The sequence below is a fragment of the Ambystoma mexicanum genome, chromosome 3q (genome assembly GCF_040938575.1).
Source record: "Ambystoma mexicanum isolate Mex_15411 chromosome 3q, UKY_AmexF1_1, whole genome shotgun sequence".
Lineage (NCBI taxonomy): Eukaryota > Metazoa > Chordata > Amphibia > Caudata > Ambystomatidae > Ambystoma > Ambystoma mexicanum.
In genome coordinates, this window is record NC_090926.1 from 378,611,523 (window position 1) to 378,638,802 (window position 27,280).

Genomic DNA, 27,280 nt, shown 5'->3' on the forward strand with positions numbered 1-27,280 from the left:
AAAATATGCGGTAAATCTGTATCTCTCTTAGATACTCTGATTACATCAAGTGTACATATACATGACATCAGATTATTTATACCTTGATTTTTTTGTTAAAACAGGCCACACAAATACAATATCCGAGACCTTCGTTAAGGGATGACTCAAATCTAGATGCCTTAGTCGAAAAAGTACCTAAAGTGCACCTTTCACAGTATTTCTAACACTTAAGATACTTTTTATTAGTATCTATAAATGCCCAACATGTTTCGTTCCTATGTCCCTTAGGGTTTGGTTTCCAGAACTTCTTCAGGGGAATATGTAAATTGGGGTGGACCAACGCCCACAAGCCAATTCGTGATGGTCTTGTAGTAGACTTGACAAGTTGAAGCAGTTGTTGCAGTGTGATGGTTTAAGTAGTGTTTTCCAGTGGACAATTCAATAAGGTCTACGTTCCACAGTCTCCTGTCTTTAGCACAAGGAGGTGAATCCAGGCCAAACCGTCTTACTGTCAGTAAGCAATTCTAGGTAGCTGCATTGGGTCTCAGTGCAGCAGTCCCCAGGGGTTCATTGCACGTAACTCGATTTCGAATAGACACTTCGTCTTCTTGGTGTTACAGTAATGTAGTTTAGGATGCAGTAGATCTGGATTATTAGGATCCTGGAGGTCTCGAGCCGGTAGGACGCCGTTTATGTGTGGCTTCCACCGCGGTCTGTGGAGCGAACGCTGGGAAAAACAAAGGCACTACCACCATAGGTTTCACAGTGCTTGACCCAAACATCATTAGAGATCCTATGACAAGTAGTCTCTCTAGATTGGAACAATTTTGGTCTTCAGTTTTTATTTCGGAAAGTGGCGAGATTGTCAGTTTTACAGAGATCCATCGGCAGAGCGTGCCATAGTTTAGCTTCAACTCAGCACTAGGTCTGCCAAAATACTGCTTACTGATTCTTCTTTTGTCAAGCAAGATCCTCCCAAACCCACTGCTAGGGTCTTCCAATCCCCTTCATTTCCCACATTTCTTTATGCCTTTATTATATAGTTAGTTCACTATACCTCTATTGGAGTTCTATGATGGTGCCACAATCCCAATACCCTAAACCCTATTTTTTCCACATCTCTGCTTTAGATTATATAGTTGATCTGTTATTCAGCAGTAGGTACAGACGTTGCCTGCCATTTTACTCCTGCATACCTATACGAGTAGATGGTCCTTGATTTAGTTTTGGCAGTCATTTGATTCTTGTATCATTGTTAAGTTTCATGAATTTGTATCTTCTATGTGTTTTTGTATTCGTTAGCATCTCAGGTTATGAAGATTACATTTGATGCCATTGTAGTATTTATTAATTTATCTCTTTTGATTAAATCCTGCAAAAATCCATACTTTGATGTACATAACTATCATTTTGATATGCTAAACAGCTGTTTACTTCTGGCTTGTTATTCACATTTTGTTTTGATTTATTCTCCAATATGGAACAATATACGGGTGGAAGCTCGTAACTTTTGTCTAGAGGTACAGGAAGCCTAGTCTTCCACAAGTTTATAAATAAGTTTTGAATAATTCCCAGTGGGAACTCCTCTTTGTGCTTATTGCAATACTAATGCCGTGTCTGCTGTGGCATATGGGAAGGCGATGGAAGGATGGATTTCTCTGATTGTTTGGAGATGGAAGAAAGAGATTTTGGCTACGGCTTTAATAGTAGTCGTCCGTGTTACACCTGCGTCAAGGATAGAGATTTTTGTGTACCATTTTGGAAGGGGCACTAGGGTATCTGACTGTTGTGGCCAAGACATCCAATCAGGTAGGAAAGAGGTGTTGCCACAGATTAAGGTATCTGTTTGCTCTGGGATTAACTGTCGAAAATCCATTTATCTATTTTTACAAGAAGACATGCTAATACTCTCCAAATCAGATTTACATTTTGACAGCGAAAACGTAGCAATTTATCAATATAATTTTATTTGTGTGACTGAATAAAATGACTTCGAAAATATTGTCATCCAGAGAGAATGCATCTCTCCATACAAAAGAAACCGATGTCACATTAATAGACAAACAGCTGCACAATTATGCAATAATGTATTTTTATTTATTTATAAGGCTCAGAAACCCGCAGGCATCATGGCGCACCAAAACATGAACACAAGGCCACAAACACAGGAAACAAGACAAAAAGAAGACCTATATAAACGGAGGTGCCCAGTTATAAGTTACTCAAATAAGACCATCTTCAGCTTGAGGCAGAATCGGAGAGTATTTTTCTCGTCTCAAATTGAGGGGGAGTAAATTCCAGATTTTGGGCGATATGGCTGGAAAGGATTTACCTAAACCATTAGTCTGCTTAAAACATGGAGGTTTCACCTGACCTGTGCTGGAGGAAGAAAGTGATCTAGTCGGAACATAGAGAAAAGTCATAGCTTTAAGGTAGGAAGGTGAAGCACCATAAAGCCAGTTGTGCACCAACACCGCTGTTTTAAATGATGTACGAGCAGCAATGGGTAGCCAATGAAGATATTGTCTACTCGTAGAGATGTGCTCCCGCTTGATCTGCCTTTTACAATTCAGACTGCATCATTCGGAGTGGTTTGGAGTTTGGACAGGCATTTCTTGTTGGCTTCAATCAGGAGCGAATTACAATAATCAAGTCTAGACAGAATTATGGCCCGAGCAATAGAGGCATAATTTTTCTCTGACAAGAATGGCTGTATTTTCCTCAATGTGCGAAAGATTTTTGGACACTTGATTGGCATGGAAATCGGCAGTAAGCGAAGAGTCGAGATACATGTCAAGCGTTTTAACTCTTTCAGCGACCAGGATGTTAGTTGTCCAGGAGAAGGACTGTTATTTGGGGTTTAATTTAACCTTTGCTTGAGACCAACCAAAAATCAGAAGCTCAGTTTTATTGCCATTAAGGCACCTCCAATTGGTGTTCATCCAGGACTCAATCGAGGAATAGATGTACTCCAGATGACTCGAGTCAAGATTGTAGTCACTGGATAATTCAAACTCCAATTGGGTGTCATCAGCATAATTTGTAAAGAAGACACCCATACCTTCGAACTTGCTACACAAGGGGCTGATGTACAGATTAAAAAGCAAGGGAGACCTACAGGATCCCTGAGGGACACCTCAGGAGATCAGAGGAAGTCGCCTTCGTCCAACACATTCTGGGCATCCGATGCGATAGAAAGGAATGCACCCGGTCGATTGAGTCCTGTCTGCATAGCCCCACATCCTTCAGAGTATGGAGCAGGCATTCATGATCCAACAAATCTAACTCTGCCGAGGATAAATATACCCATATGATCCCTGTCAATAATACCCGACATATGGGTCAGGAGATCTAGCAAGGCTGTCTCAGTGCTATGAGCTGGTCTAAATCCTGACTGTCTGGGATGCAAGATATCCGAAGACGCCACACATTTCGGAAATTGGGTCGTAGCAATTTTCTCCAAGATCTTCAACAAGAAGTTAGTTAGTAATAGGCCTCAGATTGCCAGCCTCCCTAGGATCAAGTCTGATTTGTTCAACAAAGGAGTAACTGTAACCACCTTAATGTCTTCCAGCACTAGTTTGATGGAACATAAATTAACTAATCTAACAAAAAAGGGAACAAAGATCTCTTTATTATCGAGGATTAGTTTAGGCGCAACAACATTTTCTGGACAGGAATAAGGGCGCACTGTGGACAAGAGTTAAACCATGTCAAGGATGGAGACAATGAAAATCAAAATGTTGCTGCCCTACGAAAGAGGATTTCACAGCAACGGGAGTAGGAGGTGTCAGGCTTATGTTTTGACAAAGTCTGGATCTTTGCACAAGCTTTCAAGATCTTCGTTTCAAAGGCAGTCTGAACTAGTGCAATCCAGACCAGTAGGGATAACCGTTGGCAGTTGAGCTTTTGGTTTCTCCAGATGATTAAGGATCGCAAAAATGTTTGGGAGTCATTATCCATCTCATCTAAATGCTTATACGTTTTTTTTAGTTTCCGGATTAGCAGTCCGGTAGGCCTTTTCCAGGTTCTTCCAATTACTCTTATACGCTTCTGAGAGGTCTTTTAGCCACCTGACATCTGCTTTTCTTTTATCCTTTTTCAAAAGGCTAAGTTCATGGGTGAAACATTTTTGATGACCCGGATTCTTTCTAATCACTTTGGGCTTAAACGGGGCCACTCTATCCAGCATATTAACGATAACTGAGTTGAAAGTCGTGACCAAGTTAACAGGATAATCTAAATCATTTGCAGAGATCATGACCTGCTCAATACAAGTCTGCAAATCCATTGAGCAAACTCTATTGAAATTTCAACTCGTTACTTTCGTTAAAGGATTTTTGACTTCCTGTAGCTGAATCTGAAAATCAATGGCATAATGATCTGACCATATACATGGAGTGGTGGTGTTGATATGCACGTCAAGGTTCCTGGCAACAACCCAATCAAGAGCATTGCCTTTAACTGTGGTACGATTGCGATTAGACGCAAAGGTAAATATTATTTGGGACTGCAACAAGTGTGGTATCCTCTTCATCAGACCTATTGTTTAGCCATCGATTGAAGTCACCAACTAGTAAGGTGGAACAGTTTGGACCATTCAAGTCTCCTAAAACTAGTAAGAGATCGTCGTTCAAGCTAGGCATATCAACGGGAGGTCGATAAATTAGAAGAGTTAACACAACTACAAGGAGTTGGAGTCATTTTTAAATGAAGAATTTTGCAATTGTGACAAGAACTAGAAGCATTAAAGAGATTTAAGTATGTTTTTGCAATAATTGCAACACCCCCCACCATGTCCCAGTACCCGATTCGGGCAAAAAATGGAATATCCATCGGGAGTTAACAGAGAGGTCAAGGAGCCACTGGCATCTGTGATCCAGGTTTCAGTTAAAAAAAAAGTATATCTAGATTTTACTCCAGGATAGAATCATGGATGTTGATGGCATGCTTATTAAGTGTCCTGGTATTCGGTAAGGCACATCTTAGGGTCTGTGGTTGGATGGTACCCGAAATTTCAGACCGAACATCATTCTTTAAGTTTTTACGATCTTAATAGGGGGACGTTTGAAAAGGCATTGTAAGTTCCCTACTAAAACTTGGATGTAAAGTCACAGATCCAGAGTTTGAGTCACCAATCCTCACTCTCCTGTAAGGATGAGCAGCAAGGTGCTAGAAGGAGGGATCTATCCTCCTGGATAATGCTGCTGTCGGAGGAGGGGGGGGGGGGGGAATCAGTCTCGGTTTTTATAGGTGGGCTTACAGTCAAAATCACTAAAGTAATGTCGGAGTGTAAGGTAGCCCCTATAACTGGGTCAGAACTACACTCCTTAGCCAAGAGACACTGTGAAATAATACAATACATCATTATTTGTCTTCATTCCTGCTTGTTCTCTGCTCTTATTACTTTAGTTCTAATGAACTTTTTATTAAATTCAGGCTGAAATTCCAACTCGCCCCTTAAAGCATCACCCTTAAGCAACAGTCCTCGCACCACCACCACCGCAGGCGTTGGACCTTTGCCCAATGTTGCCCCCTTGACATCTCTACGTTCGGCTACTAAACTATGGAACTGTCATGATTTTAAAATACTATTCGTGAGTTTATTGATCATGTAACAAAGGAGTCTGTCCGTGCCGGCCATGCAGCCTTTCCAGGCCATTTCCTTGCTCTCAAGTCCTACTGGCTAGAGAGGTCAGGCAGGTGATGTACCTGTTGCTTAGGAGGCTAGAGAGCAGAGCTTTGGGAGGCCTAGAAAGAGAGGATTTCTTGTATAACTATATGAAATGTCCCTCAACCTTTTTATTTGAATCTGCCACACACACAACCAGAGCGCTTTTATATTTCTCAGAGATATTACAGAAATACAAAACTGGTACAACAAGCGGCCCCTGCCATAGCTAACACGAAACTTAAGAAATAACCAGTTCTTTTTTTTTTTTTTTTAATTGAACCTCATTATACCACTGCTTGAACAGCTGTTGCTGAAACCAACAGAGCAATGTTAACTGGAGCATACCGATGTGTACTTATCAAAAGGGAAATTAGCTGCCTTCCTCCTCCGGCTGATGCCCATGACAGGTGAGGGGGACTGGCATTTGACCAGTCCCAAATCAGGTGAGCCTCCTAAACCTTTACACAGGATAGACGGAATGAAGTGACATGTACTACCAAGTTTAAAAGCAAGCCCAGTCCAATATACCATGTCTTGGTCCTGATGAAATTTGGTGATTTGGTTCCAACAGACACTGGTTGACAATCCTCAATGCGAAGTGTCTACATTTGGATGACAATGATTGAAATTACCTTTTTTATTCTTTCATATTATTTTAAACTTTTTTGAATCCACCAACGTTTTCCTCTACAGATCCGATCCGTGTCCAGCACCAGAGTAAAGTAACAATGCAGGAACACGCTACATAGTGATCTTTTGAATGACACTTAGTGAAAAGCTAGAAAACCATATCAATTTAGGGCACCACAAAGGGATGGATGAGTATCCGTTACTGTTAGCCTTCTAATGTTTCTCTATCTTTTAGGCAGAAAGTGGCCCACCATTTGAGCTCTAGAAACGCACCCAAGTAATTAGGGCACATATTTTAGTTCTTCTTTCACAGTGGTAACTGCTGGTACCTCTGAAAGGTCAGTTGGGGGGAAGGCAGGGTTAGTATAAGTAATGATTATCTTTAAAAGATCAGCAGAGCTTTCCTAATCCTTCATATGTTATGCCACCCAAAGTTAGTGGGGCGTTTCAGACAGCAAACTTATTTATTTGGTTACTGCACTGACATGCTTTTTTAATGAGATGATGAACTAATTTGCTTAATACCGTTCCTCACAACTCGCTCCTTTTAATGACATTCCTCATGATGTCATTTATATCAGAGGCCGCACAATCATTCTTGTCGTCTTAGCTGGGTCGTGCATCATGATTTCATTTCCTGGGGCATCATAAGTCAAAGGGCATAGTTGCTTTTTCTTGTGAGGACATTGTCGTGCTAATTACTCTTTTTAAACCTGTATCACACTTTGGCTGTCAATTTTAGCAAGTCCGAGGCTGACTTATTCTTGTTTCCCCCCCAAGACCACCTTCAGCTTCAAGGCCCCCCACCCCCTCCCATGTGCTCTTCTTCCTCCCCACTGCCTCTCTGCAATATATTTACAGGTGTTTTCTCCCTTACAGGAAAGGATCAGACTGTCGGCTCGTTCACCCTCCCTGACCAAGATGAGAAGACGCAGGAGCAGGATGCAAAGAATGACCAGAAGTCCCCAGGCAGTGTGAGTCTTGAGGGAATAGTGGGGCGTGCGGGTGGGAAATGAGGGGGAATGGAAGGCTTGCATTTAACAGTTCCCATCAGGGGAGTACTCAGCGTAGCAGGAGTGTGACAAATCAACTTCCAGTGGTCCAAGGAGGAATATCGGTTTCTAAACCATCAATCAGCCCCACACCTCTAGTACACCAGAAGGGATCTGAACAGATTGGAAATGCAAGCAAATTATAAACCACCTTGTCCAATTTTGTTAACGTGGACGGAACTGCAGGCTCAACTACAATAAATCATAGATTGTTGGTTAGTTGCAACACAACAATTATCCAATTTTTATCTAATGATAAAAGGGACTGTCCAGTCAAGGTTGTATACAAATATCTACTTTATTATTATCACAACAGAGAGTTCTAGCACATTACATAATACCACCCACCCTGTAAAGGAATGCGGAGAACAGACCGTTTCAATGAAGGAAAAGGGATGCACTCTGGATACTGACAGGCTAGTCTGGTGGGGACCAAGGATTGGTTCATTAAGGTAAGGTTAGCCTACACCAATCACTGTGGCCCATTTAGCTTAAAAAGAGGGCAGAGACCCTCAGATCATTTGAAGATTTTGCAAGGAGTAACAAGACGAACTCTGCATTGGACCCTACCTGACGGTACAGTCTGCCTTACAGCTTCTCCCAGTGAAGGAAGGCCAGGATTTCCAAAGAGGGAAGCAGACACCCTCCCCTAACATCTTCCAGGGAACGGAGGGAGATACTGAATCCGGAGGACACTCCAGCTGCTCCAGTACCCAGCCAGCACACAACGTGCCCTGGTAGGCTCTGCAAGCAAGCTTCTGTAGGGGAGGCATGGGATCACAAGTATGACACTGGCACAATGGGTACAATTTGTAAAACGTTTATTGAAATGATTGGGGTTGGAGAAACTCCTAGTCTACCCTATAACTAAGATGGGAGTAGTCTTGACTATCAAATAATAAATAACGCAGTCCTAGCAGAGTCTGTCAAATCAAAATGACCAATGCTAACAAAACCTAATGCCTGCCCTATCTTTTGTACAAAAAAGTGTAAAAAGGAGAAATGTACGGAAAAGGAAAGACCAGTGTTCAAATGAATAAATGTGGTTGAACCAGCTAATGACCGATGCTAACAAAACCTAATGCCTGCCCTATCTTTTGTACAAAAAAGTGTAAAAAGGAGAAATGTATGGAAAAGGAAAGACCAGTGTTCAAATGAATAAATGTGGTTGAACCAGCTCTCCTCCCCATGTTAGACTTCCTGGAGTAAAGCTGTCCCTGTAGGCAGGATGACGCACTCTCGCTCGGCTTTGAACACAAAAACAGTTCCGGATCGTGGCCCGTCTGGCCTTCCACATTTAAGTCGCTTTTCTCGACTTCCAAAAATAATGTTTCAACCAAAAAGTTCACAAAGGCCCCCCTCTTTTTCGGGCTTAGACCTCTCAAGATAAAGTTCAACACAAACGTGCCAGGGGGGCTCCCTTCCCCAAGCTTTCTTCACTTTGGGCCTCCCTCTGTCGGGCTCGGACCACTTTCGGATGTCGGAGGCTTTTCCATGTGCATGGCTTACTTTTCAGACAACTGCAGGACCACTTCGACTCAAAATGTATGGTTCAACTTTTACTTTCCCCTCTAGGAGTTCAACTTCATCACTTTTGCTGTATATTCGCTTTCTCGCATCGAACAGTTAACCTTTCACAGAGACTACTCGAGTGGGCTACTTCCTTTCGCTGGACCACTCCGTTATTTAGTATCGCTGAGCTCGCACCTGCCTTTTACTTAAAAGTTCATTCACAGGTCTGCCTTTCCTCGCGTCTCACACACGTGCAGCCTTTAATTGTGTTAAAATGTTGCGAATTCACACACCGGTCCTTCAGATCTCTTGCCAACTCACTGACTGTGTGCTTTTTTTTTTTTCTTCACGATTTCCATTCACGAGTCAAGGTTAGTACCACAGGCTTGGCCTTTCCTCCCTAACTCTGCTGTTCACCCGCGAGGGTCGCTGGCGTACTTGAAACACACTGCAGTTTTCACTTGCGGGATCTGCCCTTCTCCACGTGTCTCTCGGGCCTGTCGGAGGCAACAACCTCCAATAGGGAACTCTAGGGTTTTTCCGACCCGCTGCTCTCGTCCCTTGGTCCGTCGTTCTGCTCCAATAGGTTTGCCTTCGTCCCGGAAGCCCTGCTCGTTCTCGTGTTCTGCCTTGCTCAGTGTGTCTTCAGGTTATGCCTTTTATTTGTGTGAGGGCGGTTTATTGGTATCCGGTGTATGCACTTAGAGTTAAGTGCCTGACTTTGCCTGACCTGATTAGCAGGACATGGCCAGTACGATATGTGAAAGTTAATATTGTTATTCTGTCACCCTCTTTCTCGGCCCAGTGTTTGTGTAAAAAGGGGGTGGGGGAGTTGGGACCTCGGAGCATTCTAAAATAAAGGATGGGTTGGATAAATAAAATGGGGGGAATACCGCAGCTTCCCGTCAGCTGTCTCACCACCACTCCCCGAAGACCCCACACCTAGCTGATCCTCCTGCACTGGTCATCCCCAGGGTCTGGATCCAAAGGCGATGGCTGTGCCTTGGCCACCTAAGAGGGAGATCCGCGAGGACTAGCAGGTGAGACATCCTCTGGGGTCTCACATACCCTTCCCCTATGCAATGTTGCAGCATCGGTTTCACTGGGAAACCGGGAAAGGAAATCGACGTTCCCCTGTTCTTCAGCTTTTCGGTGTTCCACAGTGAAACAGTAGGGTTGCAGGTCTAGGAACCATTGCTTTACACTCGCGGGTTTGAGTCCTTTCGTTGGCTTATACATGCTAAAGGTGAGTGGTCGGTGACAAGTTTGAACTTTCTCCCTAGAAGAGATGGACGATTGCCCATTTGATGGCAAGGGCCTCTAAATTCCAACACAGAGTAGTTCTTCTCACGTGGGAAGAGTTTACGACTAGTGAATGGGATGGGATGTTCTCACCTATCATATATTTGTGATTAAAAATGGCTCCTAACCTGTGAGAGATCCTCAGTATGTGACTCATTCTTTTGAAAAGTCTGCTACTTTTAGGTTTGGATTCTGACACATGGTTTGTTTTAAGTTGTTGTAATATGCTTCGTCCTCATCAGTCCAATGAATCTTCTGGGGTTCCGCATTCCTGAGTTTTTCTGTTAAACTGGCTGTTCTGTTTGAGAAGTTTGGGATAAACCTACGGTAATAACCAATCAATCCTAGGAATGCCATGAGGACTCTCTGGGACTTGGATGTGGGGGCATCTAGGACAGCTTTCACTTTTTCTTGCTGGGGCTGGACAGTGCCATTCCCTACAAAGAAGCCGAGGTATTTCATGGCCGATTGCAGCTTACATTTGTGCGGATTGGCAGTTAAGCCGGACTCTGAGGAGCCTCATATAGTAACAAGATGAAAAAGATGGTCTTCCCAAGTTTTACTATAAATGACTGTTGTCAATATAGGCCCCACAGAAATCAGAGTAGTGCTGTAATATCCTGTCCATAAGTCATTGGAAAGTGGCTGGGGCCCCATGCAGGCCAAAAGGGAGGGCTTTGAACTGGCATAGTCCTAGGGGTGTTGAGAAAGCTGGCTTTTCCTTATCAGGTCCATATACTGGGACCTGCCAATATCCCTTGCTTAAATAGGGTTGATGGGAATGTGGCATTCCAAGTTTATCTATTAACTCATCGATGCGTGGCATAGGATAGGCATCGAAGGCGGAGATGGTGCCTGAAGTCTATGCAAAACCTCCAAGAATGATCGGGTTTAGTTACCAACTTAATCGAGGAGGACCATGGACCTGAACGGGGTCGATAATGTTTGCCTTCAGCCTTTTTTTCACTTCCTCAACCACTATTTGTTTTTGTGCTTCTGGGAGTATATAGGGTTTCAAATGGACCACTTTTCCCTTTGGAGTTCTGATATAATAAGTAACATACTCCCTGGTTTCTCGCAGAATACATCGGGATATGCCATAATAAGGTTGTTCAAATCTTCTTGTTTCTTTCTAGATGGACAACTCTGAGTTTATTCCTCAATATCTCCTCCGGTACCAAACCAGACCATATTGAGGAGGGGGCAGCGGAAGGATTTTCTTACCGCTCCTTTCGGCTATTTATGTGGTTAAGGTGGGTCTTTTGTTTTCTATCCGGTTGGGCGATTTCATAGGTTCAGGTTCCCGTTTGCTCTAGCACCTTATATGGCCCATGTTACTTTGAGACAAGGTTGTCAGATGTAGGTACGAGGACTAATGCCTTCTGTCCTACTGAAAAAGATCTTAAATTCACTTTCTTGTCATAGGTGGACTTCTGTTGGGCTTGAGCTTTTTCCATGCGAGCGTGGACTAGACTCCGGACGAGTTTCATGTGTTCTCGCAACCCGATTAGCTGTCTGTGAGAGAGGAACAGGTGCCTCTTTCTCTCTTCCCAGGTCTCCTGGATCATTTCGTAGATCTCTCTTGGAGGTCCTGGAAGAAGTGAGTTGCTGGATGTCCAATAACTACTTGCAGCTCAATGCTTCAAAGACTGAGCTCATTCTCTTTGGGCCAAGGCATTTGTTGAATACTGCAAGGAACTTACCTATTCCTTTGCTTATGGGCAAAGTCCTTAAGTTCACATCTAAAGTAAACAATCTGGCCTGCATTTGGCAGGAAGACCTTGGGCTTGAAGCCCAGGTTGGAGCCAAGAATGAAATGGTGCATTTTGTCCTGAGACTGCTGCGTAGAGTGCTTTTCTACATACCCATGGAAGATCAGGTGGCTGTGGTGGGAGCCTTAACCAGCGCCCACTTAGACTATTGTAATAGTCATTTGTTGGGCATTCCCGCTAAATAGCTTCAACAACTTCAAAAGGCACAGAACACAGCAGTCAGACTGATATTTAAGTTGAGGAAAACAGCTCCTTTATCTCCATTTTGCCGTGAGCTACATTGGCTTTCAATTGAAGACCGTATCAGGTTTAAGATAGCTTGTATCGTCTTCAAGTGTGTAAATGGTATTGCCCCTTCATATTGGAGGGAGCTAATCCAGTTATATCATCCGGCAAGGCAGCTCCGCTCCAGTGATTGTCAGCAATTGGTTATTCCTTACTCAGTTTACAAGTCACAGGGCGATAGAAGATTCGCTGTCTTTGGCCCAAAGCTGTGGAATTCTCTGCCACTTGAATTGAGGACTTTGAGCTCGCTTTTTCAGTTTTGTCGAGCACTGAAGACCTTCCTGTTCAAATAGACATTTGTCCATGGGATGAGGACTTGGTATGATTTGCAATATCTCCTATCCTATGATTGACATCTGCGCCATTATACAGTTAATTCTGTTCTGTGCGGGGTTACAAATTCAAAAAAACAATAATAAAAAATCAAAATCTCTTGGTTCTCTGCCGGAAGGTAATTCAAAAGGAGCGAATCCGGTTGTTGCCTGAGGGATCTTTCTTACTGCAAATGGGGCCCATGAAATCATGCAATCCCAGTCCTTCCTAACCTCATATACCAATGTTCGCAAAATCATTTTAAGGGTCTTGTTAAATCTCTCTACCAATCCGTCCATTTGGGGGGTGGTAAACTGAGGTTCTTAAGATGGTAATGTGTAGTCATTCCTTGACTTCACCTATAAGTTTAATCATGAAGTTGGATCCCTGGTCTGTTAGAATTTCCTTGGGGAAACCAACCCTAGAAAGGAATGGTAGTATTCATTTTTAAATGTGCTGGGTTGTGTTTTCCAATGGGAAAGCCTCTGGGTACCGTAATCACCGATTACGAGAACATATTTATTACCCAGTCTAGAGGTTTCCAATGGTCCAATGCTATCCATCCCAATTCAGGAGAAAGGGACTTCTATTATCGGTAAGGTGTTAGAGGGGCAGGTAAAAGGGAATATGTGCATTGGTTTTCTGGCATACTTCACATGTCTGAATGAAGTTCTTTATGTCAGCATGGATACCTGGCCAGTAGAATTTCCCACTGATGTGAGCTTGGGTTTTAGATTGGCCTTAATGTCCCCCTATCAAATGAGGATGTGCAATCTCTAGCATGATCTTGCGATTGGTTTGGGGTGTTACTGAGTTTTACTTAGGCCATCTCAGGAGGTTTCCTTTCTATATAATAATCCCTGTTTCAGGAAGAAAAAGGGGCTCCCCTTTTCTTGTCCTCCTCTCTCAGGAATCACTTGTAAGAAAGCCTCTGCAAGTGCTGGATCATTTTACTGAGCGAAGGCTAGATCGGAAAGGATGATAGGTTCTTCTTCCCTCTTTGCCTCAGGGATAGGTGTTTCATCAGCCTCTCCAAAGCTTAAGCTACCGCTCTGTTTCCTCTGGTTCACTTTCTTCCTTAAAACTGGGAAATAGGGCCTTCTCCAGAGTTCCCTGTGCAATTGTGTCCCCACAGTGTATTTCACATGTTTGCCTTGGTTCTGTAGGAGAACCTTTGTCTCCCCGAAAGTCTGGATCTATGACACCTGCCATCTAGATCAAACTTCCAGGCCAGTCCAGATTTTGGGGTCAATCTTACAACAACCCGCAGGGGGTACTGGGACTAAGTCCGTGGGAATCATCCCTCTTTTCCCTGGAGGGATAGTTGCTTCTCTGCTTCTACAAATGTCAAAGCCTAGGGATTATTTAGTGGCGGTAGAGGGGTCTGAGGCTCTGTGACTAAGTTTCTGGAAGTTTAAGGTCCCTCAATTTGTCTCAATTGAGTTATAGCCCACTGCTGACACCATACTTAGGGGAGGCATGGTATCACAAGTATGACACTGGCACAATGGGTACAATTTGTAAAACCTTTATTGAAATGTTTGGGGTTTGAGAAACTCCTAGTCTGCCCTATAACTAAGATGGGAGTAGTCTTGCCCATCACATAATAAATAACGCAGGCCTAGTGGAGTCTGTCAAATCAAAATGACCTATGCTAACAAAACCTAATGCCTGCCCCATCTCTTGTAGAAAAAAGTGTAAAAAGGAGAAATGTATGCAAAAGCAAAAGACCAGTGTTCAAATGTGGTTGAACCAGCTCTCCTCCCACGTTAGACCTCACAGAGTAAGGCTGTCCCTGTAGGCAGGATGACGCACTTTGGCTCGGCTTCCAACGCAAAAACAGTTCTGGATCATGGCCTGTCTGGCCTTCCACATTTTAGTCTCTTTTCTCGACTTCCAAAAATAATGTTTCAACCGAACAAAGGTCCCCCTCTGCCGAGCTCAGACCTCTCACGATAAAGTTCAACACAAACTTGCCTGGGGTGGTGGGTCTGACCACTTTTGTATGTTGAAGGCTTTTGAATGTGCGTGGTTTACTCTTCAGACCACTGCAGGACCACTTTGACCCAAAATGTATAGTTCAACTTTTACTTTCCCCTTTCTAGGAGTCAAACTTTTCCATATCATATTTGCTGTAAATTAGATTTCTCGCATCACACAACTTGCCTTTCAGAGAGACTTTCGAGTGGGCTATTTCTTTTCGCCAGACCACTCCATTACTTAGTTTCACTGAACTCGCAGCTGCCTTTTATTCAATGTTCATTCACACGTCTGCCTTACCTCGTGTCTCATTCACCCGCGTGCAGACTTCTATTGTGATAAAACGTTGCTATTTAAAATTTTAACACACACCGGTCTTTCAGGTCGTATGCCAACTCAACTGCTGTGTGTTTCTTCTTTGCTTTACGATTTCCAATGCATGAGTCGAGGCTAGTACTACAGGCACAGGCTTGTCCTCGCCTCCCCTACTCGCCTTTCACTCGGGAGGGTCGCTGGTCTCCTTGAAACACACTGCAGTTTTCACTTGCAGGAACTGCCCTTCTCCACATGTCTCTCGTGCCTGTTGGAGGCAACAACCTCCAGCAGGGAACGCTGGGGTTTTCCAACCCGCTGCTCTTGTCCTTTGGTCCATCACTCTGCTTCAATAGGCTTGCCTTCATCCCGGAATCCCTGCTCGTTTTGGTGTTCCGCCTTCCTCAGAGTGTTTGGGTTATGCCTTTTATTTGTGTGATGAGGGCTAATTGGTATTCGTGTATGCACTTAGAATTAAGTGCCTGACCCGATTAGCGGACATGGACAGTGCGATGTGTGAAAGTTAATGTTACTCTGTCACCCTCTTCCTCGGCCCAGTGTTTGTGTAAAAAGGGGGGAGGGAGGTTGGGACCTCAGAGCATCCTGAAATAAAGGATGGGTTGGATAAACAAAATGGGGGGAATACTGTGTCTCGCCATCGGCTGTATCACAGCCCCACTCCCCAAAGACCCCTCACCCACGTGATCCTCCCGCACTGGTACACCCCCTGGGTCTGGATACAAAGGCGATGGCCGTGCCCTGGCCACCTGATAGAGAGATCCCCGGGGACTAGCAGGTGAAAACACCATGTGCTTTCTCACACTTCCTAGGTGGTAAGTGCCAGAGAGTCTCTGAACCAAACCCAGGACCGGGCCAATGCCTGCAACACTCCTCAGCTTTGAGCCGTATGCCTTAAAGGAGGAAACCAGCCCAGTGGAGAAGCTAGGAGGAGTGTATCGTCCAGCATCAACCAGCGTCCACCTTAAAGCATGTTTTTGAGCCACTCTAGCTACAACCGCCTGCACTGGTGACTGTTGTCATGCTGCAGTCACCAATGTCATCCGAGATGCGTCGACCAGTGCTTCAGACCCACCACCCAGCACTGAGACAATGATTCCTGACCCCGGGCTGCCGTGTAGGCCAGCCTGCAGCCGTCCTCCCAGCCTCGCTTGCCGAACTGCCTGATAATCACAGCTGTCTCCCGTCTTGAACTCTATCGCAGAAGCCACAAATCGCCCTGAAATGGACTCGACCCTGTCGAGCAGCAAAAACTTTTACAAGCACAAGGTACATTGTGGTTCAGTGCCCCTGTTCCTTCTCTGAAGTGACATTTTACGACCCATTGTGCCCTTTTTGCTGGAACCAAGTATCCTTGAACTATTGCGATTACTTACTTTACCGACTGCCCTCCTGTCAGTATTCAGAGTGCATCCCTTTTCGAAACTCTGTCCTCTGCATTCCGTTACACGGTGGTTTGTGTTTTATAGTGTGCTAGAACTGTCTGTTGAATAATAATAATAAAGTAGATATTTTTGTACAACCTTTACTGGACAGTCCCTTTTTCATTGGGAAATAGTGTTTTTGCTGTGGTGCAACTAACCAACGATCCACGACCATTCAGAGATGAGCCTGCCGTTCAGTCCACGTTAACAAAATTGGACAAGGAAGTTCATAATTTGCTTGTTTGCAATCTGTTTGGATCCCTTCTAGTGTACTAGAGGTGTGGGGCTGATGATGGCTTAGAACCCGATATTCATCCCTGGATCACTGGTGCCCCGGAGGTTGATTGGTCATATCCTCATAAAAGCAAACCTTTTTTTGGCATGTCAAGCTGGTCGACATAATCGATATAAAGTAATCTTTAAAAGGTGCTTTATTGCCTGATGTAATTGGTCTTTGTAGCAGACCCAGATTTGGTAGGTAGCTGGGGTAGTTTGAGGTCTTAAATTTTGAAATGTCCCATCACACTGGCAATTTAAGCTTGTGCTGCTATTGTGAGGCCATTATTAAGGTGCCTTTTGGCATCTGCATATTGTCCTTCTCATGACCACTGTGAAGGTGAGCATGTCCGTTCAACACCCCAAAATGGGGTGGCCATTAAATTAAACAGCTGCCCAATAGCACGGAATTGATTGAAACAAAGGGCCTCATTACACGGTAGGCGGTAAGGGTTTACCGGTACCGGTATTTTACCGGTAAACCCTTACCGCCTTACTACGAGGTCCCTTTGCGGGTTGCGGAATTTAACGCCTGCTTTTTGCAGGCGTTAAAAACCAACCCGCAAAGGGACCACGGAGCTAATTACGGTCCCGCAATTTGCGGGACCGTAATTAGCGCCTTCCCCATTCCCATAGAGCCCTATGGGGCAAAAATGGGAATGGGGAAGGGCAATGGGGGAAGGGGGAATTACCGCCCCACCAACCTTGGAATAGGGCGGTAATTCCCCTTTCCACCAAGGCGGTGCCGGTATTTTACCGTCCACCGCCATCCGTGTAATGAGGCCCAAAGACAAGTGTGAAAACTGCTGCTCAAGATGCCAGAGAATGAGCAGCCGTGACACTTTCTCCCAACCGCAGGGCCCTCCTGGCAAGGCACCAAAAGAGAGAAATGTCCCTGACCGCTCTGAAATGCCAGGGTTTTCTGCACTTTGGAGCTCTGTGGTGAGGCCAGTTGCGGAACTGAAGTCAGTACACTGCTGCATCCCAGCTCAGTAAGGGCAGGAGTTGCCAAGCATAGACTTCTAGAGATGTCGCAACTGACTTATTTCATATCTTCTGTTGTCAACGCCGGTGCCCGCAGTTGTCTGGGTATTTCAAATTAGTGGGAGTAGGACAGTCTCCACTACAATATCTGACTCTCGCTTTCTCCGCAGGGGGCCTCCTCAGACTTTGAAATTGTGCCAGCAGATGAGAGTGAAAGGAGGGAGAAAGGGTGCTCGCCTGGCAGTGGGAAATTGGTGAGTGTTTGTGGTAGCAGATTTTAATTACTCTGGTTGTTTTGGTTATTTAAATATCTCAAACCTACCGCGATGGTCATCAGAGCGTTAGACAGAGCAAAGTTTTATGTACAGTCAAATGTTTACATAGTGCCTCATGTTGGCTTCCTCCTGCACTCAATGCATGCACCAATCCAAGCTCTGTAAATAATAGATCTTCTTGTACTATCTGTTATGATTGATAGTTTTTTTCATTCTGATCTGCTTCAAGGACATGTTTAGAATGTTTTGTTTTTCTCCCATGTGCCCTCCCTCCTTGAAGCGCTTTGAAACACATTGTGTATAGGTGCTATACTAATAAACGATCAATAAAAAAAAGTACAATTTAATGGTACGCATAGTATTGATATCGGAAGGATGAAATCAGCCCTTCTGGAATTTGAGCATGTGATTTCAGGTTGTACACAGACCTCTGAAGCATTTACTTAGTGGGCTCATCTGTCTTACTGGCAAAAAGAAAACTACGATTAAGCTATGGTTACATAGCAGAGGATGCAAGGAAATATTGATGCATTAAAATGTGAAGTACATCGGATGTATGGATACCTCTAGCAACAGTATATACAAGGGGGTGTTGCGCCGCAGGTATTATGCAGATTTGCTGTGGGCAGAGACTCGAAGTGAAGCATCATGAGATATTCAGTTTCGAGGCATGGTGGGTCTCACTATTCTAATACTCTCCACTCCCCACCACTCTGTTACTCTCCCCTTTCTACTCCACACTCCACCTCTCCTTCTCTCACACTCTCCCTCCTTCGAGACTTACTGCTCAGTCAGTGTCACTTGCTCCCATACTCTCCCACTAAATCTCACTTAGCCTATCCATCACACATGCACTCTCAAACCCACGTACTATTTTCAACAACCAATACTTCACCTTCAGATCAAGGAAGACTGACATCATTTAATTGATTCTAATGATGTATCTAAGAGGAGAACAAACTGTAAATGGGGGTACAACTCCCCTGCTGGGAGGAGAGCAAGTGCTATGCAGAAGCGAGCCCATGGAGCACGATGTCCTGGAGGGGCAGAGCTGCAGAGCCAGTGGTTACATGCCTAGGGAGAAACCTGTTGGCTGGAAGTGGGTTCCTTGACTGAGCAAGCTGCTCTGGTCAAGGGGAAGGCGAGGACGGAAAGTCAACCATCTTCGTGGGTGGTATGACCACTGAAGAGCAGTGGTGGGCCTGGTGGACAGCAACCAACGTCCAGACCGGAAGGAAGAGAAGAGCCTGAGGTTCCAAAATTCCTGCCGACAAGCGCCTTTCCTGCCGCAAGAGGCACGGATGGGAAAAGCGACCCTCCGGACGTGTGGAGGCAAGATAGACATAGGACTGCGGTTTTCCAGAAGGAATGAAACCTATGCAGGTACAAAAGACAAAGTGAATGGAACTGGCAGCCTGCACCACCAACCCAGGGAGAAAGGGATATGAACAATGAAGATTACCCTTGCTAGCTGTGCAGGGAGTATTAATTCTATTAAAGACTAGGAGGAGAGCATTATGCTTCAACTTTTATTTATTTGCTACTCTCCAGCAGTTCAACAAACATATATATAAAACTCTGAAAAGCGTTCAACAGTAACTTTTCCTTCTTTCAAAACTACAAAACCCAATAGTCTCTGTAGTCCATTTCCTCTTATCCAGTCACAACCCACTTCCTGTGCTTGGACTCCTCTGCTTTAACTCGCTCTGAAAAGTCCATCAAAACTCCATAACTGTTCCTCGCTAATGGTGCGAAGTATTCCTTGAACTTGACAAGTCAACTGTCGGAGCTCTTCCGGTCTCCTGAGCCACTCTGCCTCTTACTCTGCCTTCAGCTATTCTTCTGATCTTCCCCTATGAAACATACAAGGAAAGATTTTAGGGTGGTGTCTATGTAGCATACTCATTACATGATATAATACAATCTGAGACAGTACATAATCGGGCGGGAATTTAATGCTCGCCTCCTAGTCTTTAATAGAATGAATACTCCCTGTGCAGCTAGCAGGGGTAATCTTCATCCTACGACAAGACTGGACGCGAGCATTATGCTTGTTCAAAGCTTCCCCCAACACTGTTCCTGCTACACATTCTGTTGGTTTAAAATAAAACTCTTTAAATGTACGATCGCTCAACCGGTCTGCTGCTATCATGATCTCTCTTAATGTTACCCCTGCCGTCACGGCTCTAGAAGCCATTGCTCCTCTCACTGAATGTGCCCCATACACGCTAACATTCACACCTGCCGTCTCCTTGACCCATCACGCGATGGTAGCTGAAGTAACTGCGTGAAAAGGCTTCCTACGTGCAATTAGCAGCTGTGTAGTACTTACTGCTCTGCTCTCTGCTGTCCTGTTTTCGTACTCTCTAATGCATCTTGCTACGCACCATTTGGTATTACTCGAAAAATAGGGGTAATGGACCGTAGTCGTCCCTGTCTTAGTCCGCCTGACTATAGAGAAGGTTACTCCCTCCGGCCCAAAGGACCGTTTGTTAATCTCCAGGGCCTTAACGTCTGACACCAGTTTACATGAAATTAGGCATAACAGCATCGCTAGCTTCCCTGATAATTGCTTAAGGGAAAGGTACCTATCCGCTGGCCAGTTCTCTAATCAGTACTGCTGACACTTCCCTGGGCTCTGGTGGTACTCTGTATCTCGCTCCTCTGATGAGCCTCACTACTGCGGGATGTTCTCCTGCTGGGCTGCCTTCAATTGGCAGATGCCCCACTGACATTGCTGACCTGTACACTCCTATCGTACGGTAAGCTCTTCTGTTCTGCAATAGATTCATTAGGAAGTTCAGTATTTCCACTACAGGTGCTGAAACGGGATGAAGGCTTCTCCCTTTGCACCAGCTTGCGCTGAAATTGCTGTAAGTGCCCAACGTTTCCTGATATCTTCCATATGGCTAGCGGGAGTGTCCCTCTCACTCTGAAGATGAAACGACCCAGCTGGGTCCGTGAGCAGTTGTTCTCCTTTTGGGAGGACTCTGGTTAGATCTGTTACTAGTTCCATCAATGTTGGGAACCACACTTGCGACTTCCACAGTGGTACTACTAAAATCAACTCCGCCTTCTCCCCCCGACATTTCGCTAGAACTCTGCTCAAAATCACGAAAGGAGGAAAGGCGTAGTGAGGTCCTCCTGACCAATCTTGCAGGAAGGCATCGGTCCCTTGCGCTCCCGGGTCTAGCCTCCAGCTGAAGTAGTGGCTCGTCTGAGCATTGAGCCAGGACGAGAAGAGGTCTATGTGCACTGGCCCCCATCTCGTGTTCAGGAACTGAAACCCTCTCGGATCCAGTCTCCAGTTGCTGGAGTCTTTTAGGTATCGTGAGTTCCAATCTGCCACTACGTTCAGTGTCCCGGGCAGGTACTCTGCCATCACCGATGTCTCTGAGTGTAGGCAGAAATGCCAAAAGTCCTTCGCTAGATCCGTCAGCATCTTGGACTTCGTTCCTCCTAGGTGGTTTATATATCGTTCTTCTGATATGTTGTCCATTTTCAGCAGAACACATGATTTCACTCTTCCTTTTGTGAATGCCTTGATCGCGAACGATCCTGCTAGGAGCTCTAGACAGTTTGTGAAGATGAAGCTCCTCTTTGCTCCACAAACCCCGGATGTAGCACGCCCTGTCCACGGACAGCCGCGGACCGTGTAACTCTTGGACAGCCCTTCTACCATTTCCACTTCACTCTCTGTGCCATTCCCTCATTGCATACAGCTAAGCAGTCACACAATACGGAGAACGTCCTCAGAACACCCCCATTTTGTTTATTTTCGAACATTTCAGGACACCGCAAGTTCTGGCTCACTCTTTTTTCTTTTGCTGACATATCTAGGCCACATGGTTTTCTTCAGTAACGACCTAGATCCAAAGATGCAGACCTTCGTGTCAAAAACAATCAAGGACCCCCACAAGGGTATTGACAGGTCATGGAGGAGCTGTCAGGAGAAGGTGTTGGACATTGGCAGGACCCCTTGCTAAGGTCATGGATCTAGCAGAGAGGGCAAAAGATAGCGGGGAGGAAGTGGACCCTGATGCTCTCGCTGGCTGGGCGCAGAGGGCAGTCCTGCTCCTCGGGAATGCAAACTGTGCAATCGCTTTGGAAAGAAGAAGGGGTCTGCTGCTGAAAATATACCTGAAACTTAGTGACCTGGCATCTTACGAAGCAGGAGAAACCTTTGGGAAGGAGATGGGCCGATTCTTCGGAACCTACACGTTGCTAGAAAAAGCGCAGGATCTATCCGCAAAATATTCCCAAGCGGAGTTTTTGGCGGGACCGGCCGCTTCAGGGGTCGCGCAGCCAATCGCAGTCAGGGAGGCAGGAGACCCCCCAATCCCAGAGCACAATACTGTGAAAATAAACAGCAGGACACATTCTTCCCGTCCAGAGGGAGGGAGATTCCCGAGAGGCCGCAGGTCTAGAGGTTCGGGACGAGGACAAGGATTTACACCAGGTGAGAGCGATTCAGTATCCCCCAGTAGGATGGAGGACACGCATATTTTTAGAGAATTGGCGCACGCTTTCAAGCGGTTCCTGGATATTGCAAACCGTCAGAGGTTTGCAGCTAGATTTCATAGAGATCCCAGTCCAGCTGCGCAGGCCACAGAGGCAAAGGGTAGCGCAAGCAGAACAGGAATGTCTAGACAGCGAGCTAGCGCAGTTAGTTCGGAAAGGGGCTATAGAGAGATGCGAAGTAGCCCCGAGGTTGGTGAGCAACATAGTGCACAGGGAAGGAAAAGTGCGCCCGGTTATAAATCTCAAGGAGCTGAACGGATGGATCACATAGACATTTCAAGATAGAGGGCATCCATCAACTTCGAGACTCCCTGAGAGAGGGAGACTGGTTGTCACGGCTAGACTTGAAGGACGCGTACCTTACAGTTCCAGTACTGAAGGAGTACAGAACGTTCCTAGCTTTTCACTGTCAAGGACAATTCTGGCAATTCAAGACGATGCCATTCGGGCTTGCATCAGCACCCTGGGCATTCATGAAATTAATGAAGCCAGTAGCGGCAGCGATCAGGGAGAAGGGTATCAGGCTGATTATCTACCTAGACGACCTCTTAAACCTAGCAGAAGATAGAGAGGTACTAGTGTACCAGACACGATGGGTTCAGGACCTATTGGGATCACTGGGGTTCCTTGTGAATATAGAGAAGTCAGATACCATGCCAGCACAGAGATTAGACTTACTAGGGTTCATACTACATACCAAGAAGGCGACACTAGAGCTTCCGGCCCGGAAGATAAAAGAGATCAAAAGAGAGATCAGAGCGTGCTTCGACAAACGGCGAGTTTCGCTCAGAGCCTTGGCAAGGATAGTAGGATTACTAGCAGCATCTATCCAGGCCATATTCCCAGGTCCCCTTCACTACCGAGCACTGCAGAGTTTGAAGATAAAGCACCTCCAGCAGGGCTTGAGGTATCACCAGCAAGTGCCCCTGGATGAAGAATCAATTACGGAACTGGAATGGTGGTTAAAAAATATGGATGCTTGGAATGGGCATGCCATATTTGGAGACAGGCCGGATCTGATAATAGAATCAGACGCCAGCCGAAGGGGCTGGGGAGCCAGATGTGGGAATCTGGAGACTGGAGACTGGAGGCAAGTGGAGCAAAGAGGAGCTTCATCTTCACAAACTGTCTAGAGCTCCTAGCAGGATCGTTCGCGATCAAGGCATTCACAAAAGGAAGAGTGAAATCATGTGTTCTGCTGAAAATGGACAACATATCAGAAGAACAATATATAAACCACCTAGGAGGAACGAAGTCCAAGATGCTGACGGATCTAGCGAAGGACTTTTGGCATTTCTGCCTACACTCAGAGACATCGGTGATGGCAGAGTACCTGCCCGGGACACTGAACGTAGTGGCAGATTGGAACTCGCGATACCTAAAAGACTCCAGCAACTGGAGACTGGATCCGAGAGGGTTTCAGATCCTGAACACGAGATGGGGCCAGTGCACATAGACCTCTTCTCGTCCCTGCTCAATGCTCAGACGAGCCACTACTTCAGCTGGAGGCTAGACCCGGGAGCGCAAGGGACCGATGCCTTCCTGAAAGATTGGTCAGGAGGACCTCACTACGCCTTTCCTCCTTTCGTGATTTTGAGCAGAGTTCTAGCGAAATGTCGGAGGGAGAAGGCGGAGTTGATTTTAGTAGTACCACTGTGGAAGTCGCAAGTGTGGTTCCCAACATTGATGGAACTAGTAACATCTAACCAGAGTCCTCCCAAAAGGAGAACAACTGCTCACGGACCCAGCTGGGTCGTATCATCTTCAGAGTGAGAGGGACACTCCCGCTAGCCGTGTGGAAGATATCAGGAAACGTTGGGCACTTAGAGCAATTTCGGCACAAGCTGCAGAACTTATCGCTGAATCCTGGGCTCCATCCACTAGGAGGAGCTATGACGCAGCTTGGGCAAAGTGGACAAGCTGGTGCAAAGGGAGAAGCGTTCATCCCGTTTCAGCACCTGTAGTGGAAATACTGAACTTCCTAGCAAATCTATTGCAGAACAGAAGAGCTTACCGTACGATAGGAGTGTACAGGTCAGCAATGTCAGTGGGGCATCTGCCAATTGAAGGCAGCCCAGCAGGAGAACATCCTGCAGCAGTGAGGCTCATCAGAGGAGCGAGATACAGATACCACCAGAGCCCAGGTATAGTACGATGTGGGAAGTGTCAGCAGTACTGCGTTTATTAGAGAACTGGCCAGCGGATAGGTACCTTTCCCTTAAGCAATTATCAGGGAAGCTAGCGATGCTGTTATGCCTAATTTCATGTAAACTGGTGTCAGACGTTAAGGCCCTGGAGATTAACAAACGGTCCTTTGGGCCGGAGGGAGTAACCGTCTCTATAGTCAGGCGGACTAAGACAGGGACGACTACGGTCCATTACCCCTATTTTCCAAGTAATACCAAATGGTGCGTAGCAAGATGCATTAGAGAGTACGAAAACAGGACAGCAGAGAGCAGAGCAGTAAGTACTACACAGCTGCTAATTGCGCGTAGGAAGCCTTTTCACGCAGTTACTTCAGCTATTAGACCACCATAATGGTTGGTATGTTGCTTCTAGCCGCTAGTACTGCGTAAGGGCATATTGGTCCTTGGCGATTGTCCCATAAAATGGTAAGGGCCATGAAGTTGCTTACATGGAGCTTCACCTGGCAGTTAAAGAAACCATCGGCTGGGGTCTGAAAATCGTGGCATTGACAATACGGAAGGACGTACCTGTTTTAAAAAACATAATTAGTCTCACCAGCCGATCTTCATTAAAAATATTCATTTTATTTATTAGGACGTGAAACTATTCGCTAGCGAGGATAGTGCAACGGAGTATGTTAACTTATTCCCATTAACCCACCCTCTGTCCTCTGCCTTTTTCAGAGCCCTCTAAGCGACAGTGGACCAATTCGGCGGTGATAGTGCGCGGTAGAAAACACTATGCCACATTGAACCAACAAGTACAACTTAACCGGGCTTTAACGCCACGCTATTGTTATTATATTCCAGTATAAAATAATCTAAAGGGTTACTTACATTATATTGGCATTTTCCATTGTCTAAGCGTAGTGCAGTCCCAAAATACGACTGTCTGTGCCAACGATCTTTCTCATAGTGATATAATATATAAAAGTGGTTTTGTTTCAGAAATGTCATCCTTATCGTGTCTTACGTTTTTGCAACACTCCTTCAAAAGAAGTCTTTTAGCACGATCCCTGTCTGTCAAGGTCAAAAAACAATAGAACCTTATAGGGCGAGTCGTGGGCCTCTCCGGCACGCGAGCAAAAAATGGAAGCAGCTGACCTTCACTGTAAACTACCATAAATTCTTAGTTTGCAACATTCTGTGTACAGCCATCTCTGAGAAATTGCTTTTTACACTCCATCTTTGTATATTGTTTGCCTGCTAATAAAAAAACTTTAACGGGACGTTATGGTTAAGTTACGCTGCTAAAAACCTATGAAATTCAGTGAAAAAAACTTTGTTAAAGGGATGTTATGGTTCCAAGTAAAACCGAAAAACCCCTGAAATTCGCCAGTTATGGTAAGCTAAGCAACCATAACTCGTGCCACCACCGTGCACTGCTAAGACTAACACCCACGACAAAGATGACATCACAAATGTCATTGATGGCATCACTGATGACATCACAAGTGTATGTACTTTTCATGAAATATGTGTACAAGGGATTCTTATTATAATGTTGCGAAAAAAGTGTCAAGGATCATTGCAATAAATATCATACCCTAATTCGTGCTTTGAACAATGCATTGATATACATAGCATTCTTTTATGGGGTTCTAGCTAGTATACTAAGCTACTAATGCAGAAACATAGCATTGTGTGCAGCGTACAAGATGAAGGTATAATATTCGTAGTGTTAATATGTTGAATAATGAAATAATTGTTTTCTTAATAGATTTTTGTGTACTGTGAAATATGTAATAAGTAGCTAATAAAACCCATGTATTACATAATTGCATTACTATAGAGAAAACACAGAGACAAGAACACATACCAATATACATATACATAGGGTAAATAGCAGCTTTGAAACAGAGAAATCATCATTTATTTGCATGAAAATAATGCTGTCTTTAAAGCTTGTGTCTTCCCCCATGTATATGTTTCATATGATGTGACTGAACTCTAAGGGAATTACTATAAGAACCTACTTGTAGGATACGTCTACAAATAAAATACAATTTTTAGTTTCGGACTGTTACTGAAGAAAACCATGTGGCCTAGATATGTCAGCAAAAGAAAAAAGAGTGAGCCAGAAGAACACTCGCGGTGTCCTGAAATGTGCGTACATAAAGAAAATGGGGGTGTTGTGAAGACGTTCTCCGTATTGTATGACTGCTTAGCTGTATGCAATGAGGGAATGGCACAGAGCGTGAAGTGGAAATGGAAGAAGGGCTGTCCAAGAGTTACGCGGTCCGCGGCTGTCCGTGGACAGGGCGTGCTACATCCGGGGTTTTCCAGCAAATCCAGCATGGAAAGAAGACTGTAGGGACCAGCCAATCAGATGTTGAGGTTGTGGATTTGTGTTGAAAGAGACTGTGTGTAGTGAAGATGGCAGAAGTGGAGAAAGTCAGGGTGTTGGTGCTTGGAGATATGTTTGTGCATGGTTTACAACAGTATGCTCAATGCAGGCATGTTGCAAAGTATTTTGATGTTAAAGGAGTGGAGCAGGTGTGGAGCACTGTGCCTGATTGCAATGTACAGGGAATTGTACAAGTTTGTGAAGATATGGGCAGGATGAACAGTCCCCATGTGGTAGTTTTGCACTATGGTGCTTTCCATTTGGGCTATGTCAGTGCCCCTACTGTTGGCAGATTTGGAACACTTGGTTCAAGCAGTAATTAACATCCTTCCAAATGCCAAAGTAATTTTTTCTGGATTACTACCTAGGGCAATATGGGACAATAGTTCAGTTTTTTGTCCTCAGCAAAACAATGCGAGGTGTGTAATCAACCGAG

The 27,280-nt window shown here is 45.0% G+C and overlaps 1 protein-coding gene across 4 annotated transcripts in view; it reads left to right on the forward strand.

The window, feature by feature from the left end:
* The window catches only part of TNIP1 (TNFAIP3 interacting protein 1), a 435,211-nt gene that overhangs the window by 208,767 nt on the left and 199,164 nt on the right, over positions 1–27,280 (forward strand). For all 4 annotated transcript variants that reach the window (XM_069654025.1, XM_069654021.1, XM_069654022.1 and 1 more), the window contains 2 exons: positions 7,166–7,260; positions 17,686–17,769. In XM_069654025.1, the coding sequence (XP_069510126.1) occupies positions 7,166–7,260; positions 17,686–17,769 (179 nt within the window). The remainder of the gene's footprint in view (positions 1–7,165; positions 7,261–17,685; positions 17,770–27,280) is intronic.